This window comes from Tiliqua scincoides, chromosome 2 (assembly GCF_035046505.1).
Source record: "Tiliqua scincoides isolate rTilSci1 chromosome 2, rTilSci1.hap2, whole genome shotgun sequence".
Taxonomy (NCBI): Eukaryota; Metazoa; Chordata; class Lepidosauria; order Squamata; family Scincidae; genus Tiliqua; species Tiliqua scincoides.
Window position 1 is genome coordinate 14,709,249 of NC_089822.1, and position 18,153 is coordinate 14,727,401.

General features: G+C 44.6%; 1 protein-coding gene across 1 annotated transcript; it reads right to left on the reverse strand.

Moving 5' to 3' along the window:
- Positions 1 to 685: 685 nt before the first annotated feature.
- SLC45A2 (solute carrier family 45 member 2) lies at positions 686 to 18,103 on the reverse strand. The gene is made up of 8 exons (XM_066618164.1): positions 16,522 to 18,103; positions 13,866 to 14,042; positions 13,137 to 13,199; positions 9,336 to 9,658; positions 4,880 to 5,023; positions 3,065 to 3,188; positions 1,668 to 1,873; positions 686 to 913 (listed from the first exon to the last, which is right to left on the reverse strand). The coding sequence occupies exons 1-8, from the start codon at positions 16,967 to 16,969 to the stop codon at positions 686 to 688; spliced, it is 1,713 nt and encodes a 570-aa protein (XP_066474261.1). The 5' UTR covers positions 16,970 to 18,103.
- Between the last annotated feature and the right edge of the window lie 50 nt (positions 18,104 to 18,153).

The window sequence follows — 18,153 nt, forward strand, 5'->3', positions numbered from 1 at the left end:
GAGGGAATGACTTTTAAATCAGTTTAAGTCTGGATGCCCAATCGTGTAGGCCAGGGGTGCCCAAACCCCGGCCCTGGGGCCACTTGCGGCCCTCCAGAACTCCTAATGCAGCCCTCAGGGAGCTCCCAGTCTCCAATGAGCCCCTGGCCCTCAGGAGACTTGCTGGAGCCCGCACTGGCCTGACACAACTACTCTCAGCGTGAGGGCAACTGTTTGACCTCTAGCGTGAGCTGTGGAATGAGGGCTCCCTCCATTGCTTGCTGTTTCACGTCTGTGATATAGCAGTGGCAGCAAAGGAAAGGCCAGCCTTGCTTTGTGCAAGGCCTTTTATAGGCCTTGAGCTATTGCAAGACCTTCATTCATTCATATAAGTTCATCTTTAATATATTCATTTATGTAAACTTATGTAAATTTATTCAAATTTTAAATGTAAATTAATTATTTTCTTCCCCAGCCCTCGACACAGTATCAGAGAGATGATGTGGCCCTCTTGCCAAAAACTTTGGACACCCCTGTTGTAGGCCAATGAATATCTTGAAGTTGTTCCACCACAGACTAATGAAGGAAAAGAGTTGCTGCACAGAGAAGAAAATCAGCGTGGCTAGAGCACCACACCTAGATCAACTGGAGAATAAAAGTGTTTTCCCTTTGGCAAAAGCAGCGGCTTCTTCCAAGCATTCAGTATTTATTGTTCTCCTTCCACAAAGCGAACAAAGAAAGCTAGAAAGCAACAACCCAATAGAGCTACTGCAGAGGCGAAGATCACAACGACCACCACACTGCCTGCGGCACTGACCAGAAAGCCCAGGCCCACCCCAACAATAATCTGGGCCAGCTGAACCATGCAAGTGAGAGCTGCACAGTCTATTCCCTTTCCTCGGTTATGGTCTTCAGCTGCTCCTCTCTTCTGATTCTGAAAGCAAACAGTAAAAGAAAATGGAACACCATCAAGTGAGGCACAATTCAAGGCATTTTGCACTAGGCTGACCATCGCCCATTCCTTCCTTATATAATTCTCAGAAATTTTTAGTGTAAAAGTCTAGCCTTTATACTTGTAGCACAGCACTGCTCTACACCAGGTGTCAGCAACCTACAGCCCATGGGCTGGAGATGACCTGCCACTCAAAGTCATCCAGCCTGCACGGAGCTCGGCAGACAAGGCCTCCCTACCGATAGTTTGTATCTGCCGCCACCATCCCTGGCTACAGAGATCATGCAGGGCCATCTGAGAAAAAACCCCTGCCAGGAGAGTGCTTATTAGGGGTTCTTATTAAAAATCAAATCCACAGTAGTGTCTGCAGGACAAAGAGACATGTCAGTCCACTGAGTTATCTCTGAACATGGTCTAGGCAGGAAAAGGGTCAAAATGTAACCAGTTACTAAAAGTCTAAACAAAAAGGGAATCAAATAATATGGGGAAAGAAAGGAAAGAGGCAGTGGTGGCAACTTGGAGTGAAAGGCACCCCAAATCTGCTGCCCCCCTGTGACACCTTGCAATCTAATGCTAATAAACCCCTGTCAGGTAGATGGGCTGGCAATGACCTCTTGGGTAGTGCTACCTCACCTGGCACAGCAATGGGACATGTGGTGAATTATCAGAGCAAAGCTTCAGCAAACAATCTGACAATGTTATTAAAAAGAGACCGCAACAATTCATTTAAACTTACCTCTTCCTCTCTGTGATATTCAGCAATGAGATTGAATGGTATAGTGTATAATGTGCTGGACATTACGCCAAACAAGGAGCAAAGAGCCAGAGTAGAATACACCCTGGGAAAGAGTCCAATAAACCCAGTGCCTAGTCCAAAAAGCAGGTAGCCAATGAAATAAAGTCCCTTTAATCCAACGTAGGGTAGAAGGGCTTTCTGCAAATCTGTCAAAAGAAAAAGGTGGAACGTTATTTTTAAAGTCCGTCACTGCAATTACAATTGAACATTACAATGTGGAACGCTTCTGTGATTGACAATCTTTTTTGACAACAAATTTTCCTCTTCCTTAACAAAGAAAACTGCACAAACCTTTGCACCAATCAAGCAAATGACTGATTGATTATTTTACTGTTCTTCCCAGGAGCTCAGAGTGGTCCATCTTGGCTGTGAGCAGGAAGCCCATGGAGTACAAGGTGGTGACTGAGAGTGGCAGATCCAGTCCCAGCCAGTCAGGTAGGTAGCAGGCAAGGCTATCATAGCAGAACTTCAGTCAACTCTAAACCAGTAACTTGATCTGATGAGGTTTAGAGCTCAACCAAGACTTTTTATCCCTCTTGGGCCAAGTATTGTCCTCAGGCTCCTCGTCCTTGAAAAGTAGTGAACCTTGAAGGAGTAGCCTTCAAGTTTCTGCCTGGTGGAATGTGGGAAAACATCTAGTTCAAGGGGTCCTGTCTCTAGGTGTCCCAGTTTAGGGGCAGTCAGTTGACAGGCTAAAGCTCAGTATTGGGGACTGGGTCTGCACCTCTGTACTGCTGATGCTTCTGATTTGCCTGGGTTCTCTTCCTCTAGATTATATTTCTGGTTTCTATGCAAGGTTGGATTCATTACACCAAGTGAGTTACATACAGTTGCCAGAAGGTCTCCCAGGAACAACTGATGGATTGACTCCCTTAGTTTCAGTAATTTAACTATGTTTAGTCCATTTCTGGGTCTTACTATTCTCAGGATTAAACTTTGACAAAGACTGGACAAAATTTGCTGTATTGGCTAGATCTGGCCTGTGGTTCCAGCGAATCTCTCCTGTTCTAGTGGAAAATAGTAAGAAAGAGAAAGCAAAACTGTGCATGAGGAGTGGTGGAAATGTGATTCAAGGTTAGGTCCTCTGAAAAGAGAGGGGTCGATGACAAACTTGCTGCCAGGAGCATGTGTGGCACTTGGTTCCACATCCAGAGTCCAGTGTTCCTTCTACTCCACTCCTGCAAGAACCTTTGGGATGAGAACAACCACTTCTGCCATCTTCCCCCTCCTGCTGTTACAAAAAACTCCTGTTTTAAATACCATGCGTACACAATATACTGTACTTAAACACACCTCCAATGCACAAAAAGATACAAGCAAGAATCGGTGGTACTCACAGGAATAGAGTGAGGAAGAAATTGCATTGATGCACATGCCCCAGCATCCAATCTCTACTCCCCTTTCATAGGTCATATAAGCTGTAGAGTTATGAGGTGCATAAGGATCACCGTTGAACACTATCTGCAGTGCACCACAGGAGAGAGGAAAAGGAACATGAGATCTCCAGACATCTCATTTCCCAAAAACCTAGGATCCAAAAGACTAGGAAAAGACTCATGGCGCTGAAATGGAAAGAGAACTAGAAAGAAGGTACTTTGAATGTTATGCAAATAGAAGCAGTGGCATAGCTAGAAGGGGTGAAAGCATTATGTTTTGCAAGGAGCCTCACCATGGCATGCAAACAGCCCCTCCCCCTTGGAGTCACTTCAGATGGGGGAGCAAAAGGGAGGTGAACCCACCTGCATTGTGCTCCCCCGCCCAAAATGGCTCTGATGAGGAGGGGCTGCTTGCATGCCACAGTGAGGCTCCCTGCAAAACTTAGTGCTTTGTACCCCCTCTAGCTACACCACTGAATAGCAGTACCATAACGAACAATCACACTGATTGATTGTTGGCATTGTGCAGCTCATTTATACTTTGACATGTACCCAGTGCATAAGTGATTTACAGTGCATATCACATCAGGGACATGCAGTGTGGGGGTGGCAGGTGAGGCAGAACTGCCCCATTGTAGTCCATGGAAAAGTACTGCAGCTGCCCCACCTGCTTGCACCTGATAAGGCTCTCCTTACACCCTAGAAAGCAGGTTAAGGAGAGCAACCTTGGATGTAAGCAGGTGGGCAGCTGCAGTGCTTTTCCACGGACAACCTCACCTTGCGCCCCCATACCACACGTCCCTGGATCACTAGTTGCGCAGGAACTGGGTCCTGTGTGAATTGCTTTACTGATTCAATGTCTATTCTGCTCTTTGTCTAAAGCTTGTTACAGCTTACAAACACCCTTAGAAATATTTGCCCCCATGTACAGTATATATTTCTGCCTCTGCATACTTGGCTGGGCAAGTTCTGCTCTTAATCAAGACAGCTGTCCCCTACTGAGTTCACAGGAAGGCGTTTCCTGCTATCACTTTGACCCTTTGTCACTCCCTTCTCAGTGAGGTTCACCACTGCACAAGCTTGTTAACTCTCTGGAAACTTGCAAAGGGAAAAAAGTTTATTTCATTTTAGAATGTTTTGATTATACACACTTCTTAAGTTACTTTTAAGTTGTAATGTGATTAACTAATTCAATACAGCTATATTTGATGTTGGTGGGTTAATGACTTTTATTGAAAGAGATTTTCTACCAGCAATGAGGAGCTTACAATGGAAGATATTGTGATTTGGCTTGTGTTTCAGATGGGCATTGTTCCAGTGTTAGGAAGGCTACTGTGTGTGTCTGTGTCCTAGGAATGCCCTCTGCAGCAGTCTGACGCCCCTTCTTTGTTCTCATTTTTAAAATGTATGGCACGATTGTCCATTCTATTGACTCCAAGATGAGACTGAAAGGACACAAACATTTGCAAGGCATCTCTCTACTTTATTCTGAACAGTTAAAAGGAGCAACTGTTGCAGCAAGTTCTAGAAATCGTGTTTAATCCTGGCATTTCATCTTTTCAAGGAAAAGGTAGTCAACAATAAAAACTTAGAAAATAAAAATAAAATCCCATGTTACCCAAGAGGCCCCAAGGACATCCATTTTGACTCTCTTCCTTTGCTAATGTAGGTGTCAGCAGTTCTGAATCTGCTATTGGGCTGGCAAAAGCAAGTGGGTGACATCATCCATATCAAAAAGGGCTAGTTTTGCATTTGGGAAAATGGCTTTTCTTTTACCTGTCCCATAAAATCAGTGAAGAAGAGCATATTGGAAAGGAAAGCTGTCCAGCCCATCAAATGGCTCACACACAAACAGCGATAGTGGGAAGGCATGCTTAGGAGTGCTTTCAGGAGGGACTTCAGGGTCATCTGCCTCTGAACCTGAAAGGAAGAATTTCTCAGTGTTTAGTTTAAAACCTGCCCAAATGTTTAACAGACAATAGCCAGGAAGCCAGTGGTTTCTGCTTTTGTATCACACTGAATGATTGTGCTCACATTTCAATCACAGGACCTAGAGTACTAGAAAGTTTCACATCAGAAATGTCAGCACTGGGACACAGCAAATTCTCTGCACCATTCTGGATTGCTAGGGAGAACTGTCAGTCGAATAGCCCAGGGGTGCCCAAACCCCGGCCCTGGGGCCACTTGCGGCCCACGAGGCCTCTCAACGTGGCCCTCAGGGAGCCCCCAGTCACCAGTGAGCCTCTGGCCCTCTGGAGATTTGTTGGAGCCCACACTGGCCCGATGCAACTGCTCTCAGCATGAGGGCGACTGTTTGACCTCTCGTGTGAGCTGTGGGATGAGGGCTCCCTCCACTGCTTGTTGTTTCACGTCTTTGATGCAGCAATGGCAGTAAAGGAAAGGCTGGCCTTGCTTTGTGGAAGGCCTTTTATTGCAAGACCTTCATTCATTCATATAAGTTCATCTTTAATATATTCATTTATGTAAACCTATGTAAATTTATTCAAATTTTTTTCCCCTGGCCCCCGACACACTGGCAGAGAGATGATGTGGCCCTCCTGCCAAAAACTTTAGACACCCCTGGAATAGCCCAATCCTATTTGCTGGACACAATAGCAGATCTCGTTATTGGCCATCATATCCTACAGGCCACTGGTGCAGCAGGCACTCCACAGAGTAGCCTACAGAATGTCCACCATCAGTTGTTGGTGTGGACTGATTGGGGTAGATCAGTGGAGAACAGGCTGGGGATTGTGTGTGCATGTGCATGGAAACATGTACTTTATTTCAAACAGATTTTGTGCCACTTTTAGTTCACACTGATTGCTTCCAAAACAGTTGCTCCTTCCCGGTGGTGTAATTAGAGGGGGTGCAAAGCACTAGATTTTCCAGAGAGCCTCACTGCAGCATGCAAGTGGCCTCTCCCCTTCTGAGCTATTCTGAGTAGCGAACCCTCCATTTTGCTCCCATTGCCCAGAATGGCTCTGAAGGGGAGAGGCTGCTTGTACACTGCAGTGAGGCTCCCTGAAAAACTTAGTGCTTTGCACCCCCTCTAGCTGTGCCACTGCTCCTGTGCTCTTAACTACGTCAATCCAGAAAGAAAGGAGCCTTCTGAGAACATTGACAATGTAGATGAGCAACTGGGATTCAGCTGGGATCTCCATTTGCACTGTGATGCTCAAATGGGCCCCAGTGAAGCGGCTGAATGTGTGTTTTGATATGCATGGTGAAGGCACTCCCATCCAGAGCCAAAGGTTTGTGTGGACAAAGTTACCTGCAACCAGAGGTAGATAAAAACTTAGGTGCACATCTTTCTCCTTTCTCTGTGCCCATTGCCTTTGATAATAACCAGATCATTAGTCAAGCTACTCAACAGGGTTTCTTTGACTCTCTCCCTCCTATATTGACCTCTGTCATTTTTATCAGAACATTAGAAAATAAATCCCACATACTGCTTATTGGAAAGCTCAAGAGCAGGGACCTTGCTCAAGACCTTGCTCAAGAGCAGGGATCACAGGCAACACTCACAACATCAGTGTCACAAAAGTTCTGTTTTTGTTCTCTCATTGAGAGATAATGATTTGCTTCAGGTTCCTTTCTGTTTAAGTTGCCTGGGAGGCAGATGGACAAGGCCTTTTCCATGATGGCACCAAACTCTGGCATTCTCTTCCAGGGGAAATGTGTCCATTAATTTGCTCCTGACTTCCTGGCAGCATGCAAAGACTGTCTTATATCAGAAGGCTTTTGGGTCTCTCTAAGATGTTGTATTGGGGTTTATTGTTCTTTGCTGCTCCCTGTTATACTTTTACTGCTGCTTTTTATTTATTCCATTTTATTTGAAAGATTTATATACCACTGGTGCAGACCCAAGTAGCCCCATTGTGCAGGCTGGAGTGTTACTAGGAAACGTTACCCTGGAGGGAAAATATTCAAATAAGGGGCAGGAGGTTGAACTGAGTAGTAGAGCTGCTGCCTATGAAACCCAAAGAACAGCTGGGAATGCAGTTTGAAACAGCTGGAAGAATCCGAGAGCTGCAGAAAGTGCTGACCAGATGAGTCATCCTGGCTGGTGAGAGAAGTGGAAGATGACCCTGGCCTTCAGTGAGAGTGGAGTGCCATCAGCTATGTGGGGGAGGTGGATGCAGCCAGAAAGAGCTCAGACTGTGAAGGACTCCACCTGGAATGAAGGTGTTCTTGGAATATAGAACTTGTAATTGTAAAAATCCCTATAGGGATTTAGTAAAGCATGCCTATGTAAACCTCTTTGAATAAAGTTGCAGTCCATTGACAAGAAAGGCAGTATATAAATACTGGTATTATTATTATTACCACCCCAAGGAGACTTCCAGCCTGGTCCTAAGCTGCACTGGACATAGCGGAAGCCATGAAGCCCTGCTGCACCAGTGCAGTTTATGATTGGGGTGTCATTAAGGTACTGATGTACAACACTTCTGTAGATAACATGACTTTATCAGCACTATCCTTCACTTGGCAGTACAGTTCTGATCAAAGGTCCCTCTGACTTCAGAGTACATATGCTGCAAATCCAGCATTTCTGCAGAAGGTTTCACCAGCTTTCCTGACCAAGGTTTAACCAGTTTTCAAATATTTGACAGAGAAATATTTGGCTGTCAGTAAACAAATCAGGATTCAAAATGAGACCTTGACTGTGATCACATGTGCACTTACCAGGCCATAAGCCTCACTAAAGACAGTGCGACTTACTTTGGAGTAAATATACATAGTGCAGGTCTATTTCACTTTCAAGAGTTGCTCCTTGAAATATATTTTCTTTATTTACTGCATTTATATCCTGCCTTCCTCCCCAAAGGGACCCAAGGCAGAAATATAGTATCCAGGTGCTTTTTGAAACTATCATAAGCAAGGTTGCTACTGAAGGGAACACACCAGGTGCATAATCCAAAATTCTTTACTACTAGCCCAGGAACAATGCAAAAGATGTAGCATCAGTAATGAATATGTACTCTCTGACTCCTTGTCACTAAGTTCTGGGGCATTTGGTCCTGGGGCATTTGGAGAGCCACTATGAGATACAGGAAGCTGGACTAGATGGGCCTATGGCCTAAACCAGCGGGGCTGTTCTTATGTTCTTAAATGCATTAAATTGAGGACCTGGTTGAGGAAATTAAACATTACAATGCTTTGCCAAGACTGTTTAGGGCGAAATGCAAAAAAGAAATCAGAACAAAATTAATCAAGATCCATGAATTCAGATAGGTAGGACCAATGCCAATGAATGAATAAATATCTCATTTATACAGAAGGAGACTGGTCTCCATTTTCAGATTGCAAGTTACACACATGTGAGATTACAGCATGTGGAAACTTCAGCTGGTACAGAACCCTGCTGCACAGGTTCTCTTTGGGGCCCAGATATGGGAGTATGTAACTCCCAATGTAACCACCTTCATTGGTTATTGTTGTATGTCTGGGCTCAGTTCAAGGTACTGTTTACAACCTTTAAAGATTACCCTCCATGACAATATTACAGTGCAGGCTGAAGGCTTTTCTGTTTCAGCAGATCTTCTCTTTGATTCTTTTTATTGTTCTCTTTGCCAATTGTTTTTCAGTCTTCCTCATTTTTCTCTTTGATTGAATTGGGAAATTTTGCTGCTGTTTGAATTTTTATATAACTAAGGGTGCAATCCAGCTCCAGGATGGGCATGTGCAAGTCCCTTGCACTGGCCCAGAGGTGTCACGAAAGTGCCGTAAAGCACTTTCGCACCACCGTTCAAGGAGGGAGGCCAGAGGCTGACGCAGGCCCTGTTCAGCTGGCAGAAAGGTAAGGCTGCGCTGCGCAAGGCAGGCCAGCACGGGGGCTTGGGGAGAGTGTGGGGAGGGTGGTAAGGAGGTGTTCTGGGCAGGTGGTGGGCAGGCCCATGGACAGGCTGCGGCCGTGTGGGGGGTGGGGCCAGAATCCAGCACTTGTACCACCTCAGGAGGTGGCACAGATCTGAGTAGTCCCATTGGGGGTGCTGCAGTGTTACCTAGGGTAAGGGCAATGAATTTCCCTTGCCCCAGGCCGAGCCGTAGGCAGCCCCAACCCCATGTTAGGTATGGGGAAGGCCAGCTGGCCTCCCCATTCCAGCGCGGGTTAGGATTGGGCTGTAATAATTTTAATATGTTTTTAATATTTTGATTGTAAGCCACCTAGAATCCGTTGGAGAAAGGTAAGGTAGAAATAATTTAAATAAGTGCATAAATACATTACCTGAATGTCTTGTTTTTCAGTTGATTTCCTCCGCTGAGATAACAACTGTATTTCATTATATCCACTTTTAAAATAACCATTCTTGACTTTTTCTGTGGATCCATATTGATAGGGCTTAGCTACCGTCAGCAGGACTTTGGATTCCGCCTTGATGTTGGGGAGAGATGTTTCAGGGATACTGCACAAATGTACGGTGAGACAGATCAGGAACACTAGAGCCGCATAAAAATACATCACTTGGAATTCTGATCGTAAATATTTTCCTAAGACAGTATGCCCCCAATCAATGGCACCCGTAAGGTAGCCAAGGGCCCCTCCTAGACCTAGAGAAAAAGAAAAATGAATTAATTAATATTAAAAAGACAACAGCAACTTATATAGTACAGAGATGCCAAGATCAGTGGCATACCTAGGGCATTTGATACCTGGGGCAGGCAACTCAAGATCCCTAGTAGAGGCAAGGGCTACCGGCCATTTAGAGTGAAGGGTAAACCTGGCCTCTGCCTTAAGATCCCCTGTAGGAAGCAAGATCTACTGACCCAGCCGGATTTGACCGGGTGGACTGCCTTTCCACCCCACCCTTGGTATGCTACTGGCCAAGATGCCACGCTCCATCTGCAAATTATTACCATAGCCACAGTCTTTGAACATAAGAACATATCCTATATCGGCATCCATCAGCGGAACAGGCGCACACACTGTCACAAAGGCACCATAAGGCACATTGTAGCAGTGCAGAAGAGCCCTTGAGCGGTGGAAAGGCCTGCTGGCACCAGTCAGAGGCCAGTACCTGCCAGAGTAGGTAGGTGCTCCACTGGCCAGCAGGAGGGGCAGGGGAGGGTGGAATGGGGAGAGGCATTACTGGGCAGGGGAGGCCAAATTGGGGTTGGATTAGGCGTAGGAGGGTGTGGGAATGGCAGAGAAGGCCCCCACCATTACCTATTCCCCCCAAAAAAACCTTTTCCCCAACACGGAGTGGCTCAGATTTGCACCAGCGATATAGTTGTCACGGATCTGAGTAGCGCCATTGAGACTGCTGGGGCTTTACCTGGGGTAAGGGGATGAATCTCCCCTTGTCCCAAGTTGACCTCCAGGAGCCTCTACCCTGTGCTGGATGCACCAGAGGCTCCACTGGATCTCAGGGACTTTCATTAGGATTGGGCTGTGAGACAACTAGGCAGATAAACTAGACTTTCTGATGAACCCGCATTTAAGTCCAGCTATTGCTGTCAATGGGGTTTGCAACCAGAGGTGCCTGGAGAGCAAGGGGCTAGACTCAAAATTGGGTGTTGGTATGGCCCAAAAGATATTTCAGCAGCCTTATACATGACACAACTTGCTTTTAAATTATAGTGTACACCTGCTTTTGAATGTGAATTCTTATGTCCATGTATGCTGGAAACTTTGTCAAAGAAGAGACGCCAGAGTTTGATGCTTACCAAGGTGAAGCCAGGCTGAAACTTACAATATGCATCCATCATTACATACAGACAAATCATTACATGAGCATCCGTTTTGTCAAAATGTGTAACATATGGATTGAACTTACCTGAAATTACTTGGGGTCAAGCTATGCATGACATTAATAAAATCATTGCAAGTACACCACGGTATTCCTTGGGGGAGACAGGACTGTACACTCAGGGGTGGGAGGGAGGTTGATCCAGATCAAGAACCTGGTAGGGGTTAGGGAGATTTTAACCTTATCCTTGCCACATTCCTGATCAGGATTCCTCCTCCCATAGGTGCTACTTGACAAATATCAACAGTTGCTGCTAATGGAATTTTTTTTCCTTGTTAAATAGCACCCTTATGTGCTGATCCAAATCAAGACCATGACAGGGGGTAAAGTTAAGAACTGGGCCCCTGTATGTTTCCATTTGTTACAGTAGGTCCTTAACTTATATAAAGGTTCCATTCTGGACAATTTTAGGTAAGCTGATTATTATGCAAGTTGGAACAGTCCACCTTACCTGCCCTTTCCTCTGCATCTGCTGTTTAAACAAGGTAGGAAATGCTGTTGTTTTGTTTTCTCCATATGTCCACCAGAGGGTGTTCTCATGGAGTCCATGGTATGATTTGTGGAGGAGGTAGGCAAAAAAGGAGAGCAAGAAGAACCCTTTTGGATGAGCTCCCTTGTTAGGAAGCCTCAGAGTTTAGCGACAAGAGGAGAGGGTTTAATTCAACCAAGACCTCCAGCTTCCACATGGGCTGCTTCCCTGGGCTCACCAGCTTCCTTTGTCTTCAGGGAGGACTGGATAGAGCCTGACACCTGCCTGCATCTTTGTCTTTGGCAGCAACTGGGGCTTTAAACCACAGCTGCAACTTGAGGAGGCTCTGGGAACCAGTTACCTCCTTCCAGAGTCTGAATTAAGCATCTGTGTTGCCTGGACAGTGGTTGTCTCCAAGCAGCTTCCATTGCTATTAGTTGTCTCAATTGAGGTATTGGAGGCAGGCCTCACTGGATGATCTTGGCTGGGGTGAGAGCAATGCACAAGAGCAGCTCCTATGCAAAGCTTATGTAAAGTTGAATTTACATAAGTCAAGGTTTCCATAAGTTGGGGGCCTGCTGCAGCCCTGGTGTGCTTGTAATAGTGCCATTAATGTCATGAGTAGTTTGGTTTTTGAAATACTAATGGCTAAGATCAGGGAATGGATCAGATGTTAACACTATGATTCTGGCAAGACTTTGCCTGCAGGAAGCAAAAATGTATGCTAAATGTGCATTTGTTAGAGCTGCCAAAACACACAGTCTGTGCTTGGCTGGATGTGTGACACCCTACAAGAAAAACCTACATTCACCCATATTTGAAATAATTCTTGGTGTGCTGACGTCACAACCACTGGGATTCTAATTCTGCATAAACTCCTCTTTGTTTTGTGGTAGTGAAACCAGCAGACATTCAGATCACATGAAGTTTCCTTCCAGTTTCACCACCTCAACATTCAAGGGCTGGTCTGCAAAAGGTCATGGGAAGTAACATCCTTGGACCATAAAAGCTACTGCTAGATTTGGGGAAGAAAAGGGCTTTTATTTATGGTGGAGGGGACAGAGTGTTGCCAGAGAACTACTTCAAGCAGGGAAGGATAATGCTTTTTTCATAGCAAAAGAAAAGTAGTGTTTTCTGCATACGGGAGACTCTGCAAGTATACAGAAATATGAATTGTAAACTAAAATTTTTTTAAAACTCAAAATGGCCCAGTGAGAACCTGGGTAGTCAAGACATGGCATATTGAGTATGACTGATCCTTTTTACACATAACCAGCATGAATGGGTTACATTCACCCGGGAGCAGCACACTGGTAAGCCACATCCCCCACACAGTAGCACAGTGGTGTGGTAATTAAGCTTGCGCTATAACTCCCTGTGTAAGCAGCTCCTCCGAGTCGCCATTGGACTCATTGGGGCAGTGGCAGTAACACCCAGGAGCTAGCCAGAGGAGGGAACCGGGTTGCTTGAGTCCCAGACAATTTGTTGTGACTTGAAGAGGTTATTAGGGGTGATTTGTTCTGCAATGAATGAAAACCTGGACCAAAAGAGGCACCTGCATTCCTTGTGAGAACGGCACTGTGAAAGCACATCATAAGCAAACGTACTTCCTACCTGGTACTTTGGGGGCTGGGGATGATGGAAAAGGAGTGCTGTGTTGTAGCATTGCACACTTCTCAGTGACATTTAAATATGCAGCACAATCCTCATCTTATTTACTCAGAAGTAAGTCTTACTGAGTTCAATGGGTTTACTTGCTAGGTAACTTGCCTAGAACTACACCCTTAGTTTTTTGTGTTTTTTTAAACACCTTTGCTGCTGAATCTTCTCTGGCCCTCGGCTAGATTTCTGTTCTTGTAGCAAAAATACCAATCTGCAAAAAAATACAAGACAATAGAAAGAAAAAATAATAACTAGAGGTGGGTTTTCGGTGATAACAAAATTAAAAGACATAGCATGGTTTTTAGCACTTTTGCATTAAAAAAAAACCCCCAAATCTGCAAAAAATAGAACATAAGAACAGCCCCACTGGATCTGTGGGGATCCATTCTCTACATATTCTCTACCTGTATGTGGCTGCATCTGATGGCACTATACCACCTATATCACCTACCTAGCACACTTTTAAAGTGTTTATAATGTATAATTATAATTAATAAAAATGCACCCTTGGAATAAAAACACATAGCACAGCTTTATTCACTTTTAACTTTGGAAAACACCCAAATCTGCAAAAAAATTAAAACCATTTACAACCACCTCTAATAATAACAAAAAATCAGTATGTGACCCAAACAGGGGAGCAGATTTGTTAGACTGACTTTAATGTTCAATTCTAGATGATTGCTTCTTTAAATGAAGCTGCTCATTTGGAACCTCTCTGTAGCTGCTGCAGTCACAAGATTGCCAACACTTCTTGTGACTAAAGTATTAGATCAGATGATCAATTCATTCAAGCCTCGGATTCAGAGCAGCAGCCAACTCCCTCCCTCTCTGCTGCTTTCAAGACCACAAAAAATGCAAGAAGGCTGCCTGTTACCTGTCAGGAGGGCATGATAATGGAGCCCCTTTTCCTTATCCTCGTGAGAGCAGACATCAAACAAATATGCCTTGATGGGGCCATCTATAAAATCAGCAGCAAAATCAAAGAGCACCACTCCCAGCATGGTAATAACAATAGCCCAAGTCTTCCTAGTGCCTCTGTCAGCAACCAAAGCTGCAAAAGAAGACATCAAGTCACAGTCAGCCCATTCCAGCTCTGTCTGTGGACAATCTGAGACCAATTCAATTGTGACTTCAGCTGATTTTGTCACTCACCCAAGCACATTTCTGGGAAATGTGTGCCAACTGGGAACTTCTAGATATCTGGAATGACAACCTTCATGGTTGTAGCAATTGATACCAGGATATTGTAGTGGAGTTGGCATCCAGTCAGGAGTTGGACTTAGACCTGGAAGATCCAGGTTCAAATCCCTGCTCAATCATGAAGTTTCCTAGGTGACCATGGGCCAGTCACTATCTTCCAGCCTCACCTACCTCACAGGGTTGTTATGAGGTCAAAAGAAGGGGAGGAACCATGTACACCATTGGAGGAAAAATGGTATAAAAATGTGAAAAATGAATAAATTGCTGTTCCTTTTCTAGTGTTAAGCTAGCTGTGATGTCAGCACATCCTTGTGTTTAAATATGGACCTACACAAGAGAGGGTACTGGATGCTGGACTCTTCCTCCACAATCCTCTCCGAGAACCTTTCTCCTTTCTGACATCAGTTTTGGCGGAAAGTGGAAAAAAGTGCCTGAAGCCTACATTAATCTGTAGGCTTAATGCCCAGAAAAGGGCATTAATCTGCAGGCACGGTGAGGGCTCTCAGAGAATCACAAAATACTAGAGTTGGAAGGGACCTTAAAGGTCATCTCATCCAACCCCCTGCTTAGTGCAGGTGACTACAGCCTTCTCGCTGATAAATATCTGCATAGAGGGGTAAGCACAAAGGACCCTAAGTGAGCACAGCATGTGATGGGAAGGGATGTAGGCATGTAGAAGGGATGAGCTTCCTGGAATGGAAACATTATAGTGAGCCCAAGGAGCAAGCAAGCACTGCTAGAGTGAGGACTAACTGGAGACATAGAACCCGTAGTACACAGTTATAGTAATTCCCCAACATTTGAACAAATTAGAAAGCCTCTTAGGAAGCTTACCTTGGAACCAATCTCCTTTTCTAACTTTCCCTCCACTGAAACTTAAATGTTGGTTGTGGCGGTAATGCTCCTCAAACTATCTGAATATATGCTTCTGCCATTGGACCTGGGCAAGAGGGGGGTATGAGGAGGAATATGCTAATTCATTTTTATAGCTTGTAAGCATTAATCAGGTTCACTTGTGGGATTGGGTCTGGGGTGGTCACTTAAGTCCCTGAAATTCCTGCTCCTGGAAACCAAATGGACGTCATGGTCCAATTAACTAGCTCCAACCTGTGTCATTTGTTTACTGGTCAGTTGAGGAAGAAAAAGATGCTCAAATCGAAAAAGATAATGGCTACTGCATCTGGATGATTCAGCAGCTTCTTCAATATGCTGAGATGTCACAGAAGCCCTTCAGGGGAGAGTCTGGTCCCAAACAGATGACCTGAGCACTTTGGGAATTGTTTACTCTTAACAGTTCATTACAACAACAAGAATTCACCTTGATTGCAAAACTTCAGTAAATTGAATTTATTGCAGGAGAGCCTTCTGTTTGAAAATCTGGAAATATAGTATGAATTGGTCCTTGATCTTGGCAGTATAAAGGACTCTGCCTGCTCATTTTATAAGCAGCTGTCTGTTATAAGTGCCCCTGGTGTGAGAGATGACCCATCTTACAAGGATGTTATAGAGATACCTCAATTATTGTATGCAAAGCACATTGAACACTCAAAAAGTGATATATAAGTGCTACCACTTTATTAATCATCATCATCAGTATCTGTATCAGGGACATGGGATCACTGTATCATCCAACCCATTTAGACAGGTAGGCCTGAACTAAACAATGCAAATCTGATTAAACAATTCAAATCATAACCAAATGAGTTTGTCCTTTGCTCATTTTTTTTTCTCTTTGGAGCAGGGCGGACAGATCTCATAACTGCTAAAGAGGACAAGGCATCCCAAAATGTAGGGCATCCAAGAAAAATGTAGGATGTGACAAAATAAAAGCTAAAAACAACTCATAAATTGATTTCATGTGGTTAAACACTATATTATTTATTATTTAATTTAAAACTATATTACATATAGTTTATTATAGATAACATTAATTACAAGAAGCTATGAGCCGCCTGCAGGGGCCTGCTCAGAGGAGAAAGGAGAATATTTAAGTTCTTTTCCAGGACACGAGGCTAAAAAAGAGGACATGTCCTGGAAAAAGTGGACATCTGGTTACCCTGCCAATAAAAGGCAGCCAGTAAAAACACATACAGTAGATAGGATTTGTGTCAAACTTGCTTCAAACACATGCTCTGCTCTTTTTTATTTAAAAGGTTTTACATGGTGGCTCTTTTTACCTTGTATTCATTTTACAATATCTGCTAGACCACAGCCAGCACACAATGTCCAAACGACAACCAATTAAGAACACTCACATTCCCTCACCTTTAGACAAGCTTTCCCCCCTCCTCACACCTTTTCTGGTTCACAAAGCGGAGTTGCTCACTCACCTGAGACCACAGTGTCTCCATTGAGGTACAAAGTCATCCCCACCAGTATCAGAACACCAAGGCCCAGAATATATGGTCTGCGCTTGCCCCAGCCCGAAGTGCAGTGATCACTGGCCGAACCTATCACAGGCTGTAGCACAAAACCAAGGATGGGACTAATGAGCCATACGAGGCTGTAAAGGTTTTTGGGGAGCCCGATGCTGAGCAACACAGGCGTGACGAAGGCAGCCTCCACCGCGTAGCAGAACTCTCGACCAAACATGGCCATGCTGTGCATTATCAACCTCCCGGTTGGCTTCTTAAGGGACTCCACAGGCCCAAAACTCTCTCCTCCTGCCAAGGACTGTAACATAGTCTCTTCCTTCTCATTGCTGTGTTCCATGCTAGCAATGTCCAACTCGCAGGGCCGTAGAAGTGGTCCATCCAAATCCTGTTTGGTTAGAGTCATTGGACTGCTTGCTTAGCATACGCTCTGTCAGGCATGAGTCTTAGGTTGGAGTATAGAAAAGAAAAGGAGTTGGAGGAGGAGTGTGCATACTTTTCATGGCTCTCAAATCACAAGTTACATGAGGGGGGAGTGATGGGGGAGAATATGTCTGCAGTGAAAGATTAGTGTAATTAGGGCTCTTGGCTAACTGAAAAGTTCCCAGCTCTCTATGACTGGAGGATTATCACCAAGAAAAAAAAAATGTGTATCATGTGTGGATACAACTCTGACATACTGAGACCAAAAGTTAGCTGGAAGGCCTAGCTGTTAAACAACAGGTTCTTACAGAAACAAATGATAGCCCTGCTCTTATAGAATACCTTCAGGGGTGCCTTTTTCCTGTTCAGCAAGCAGACAGAACATTGGTGCGTCTGCCACTGCTCTGGGGTTTTTGAGAAAGAATACACTCCTCTGTTTCACGCAGTGAAGGTTTCGCAGCAAAACCACCCACTTAAAGAATCTTTGGAGCCTCTGGAAGAAAAGCAGCAGCAAAGGATCCAAAAGCCCTCCTGTGGCATATTTAATACCATATTCTTAGATGTTTGGTTTTCCTGCTTCCTGGGGCCTCTGCCCCAACAATGAAATTACCAGGCACCTTCTCTGAATCTTTAGGTTTCTTTTAAAGGGAAAAAAAAACTCTTGAACCCCTTTGCTCAAGAAACTTTAAGGAAAAAGGGCAGGCACTATTCTTATCCAATCACTTAATAAAAAGGAACCAACATAGCCCCTAGGTTACAATGTATGTCAGAAGCTCAGCTAAAATATACTATACAATTGAACTTTTATTGACTGTGTGCATATCAACATGGTTTAGTGCTTGGAGTGTTACCTAGAACTGGGGAGACCTAGGCTAAAATCTCCATGTAACCATGATCACTAGCAGGCCAATCCTATTCAGACATTGCACCAATGCCAGCAAAATGCTATATCCTGAGCCCATCCAGGTAACACTGTACTGGCACAGCCCTTCTCAGTTATGCTGACAGCTTCCATGGAAACCCCAACATACAGTAGCCTGTCATCCACGGACCAGTGTCCTGACATTGGTGCATTATCAGGGTGACATCCAAGGAGTCAGTCACCACATCCACTTAATGGCAGCAGCCCAAGAGACACCGCTAAGGTGAACCAAGTAGAAGTGGGTG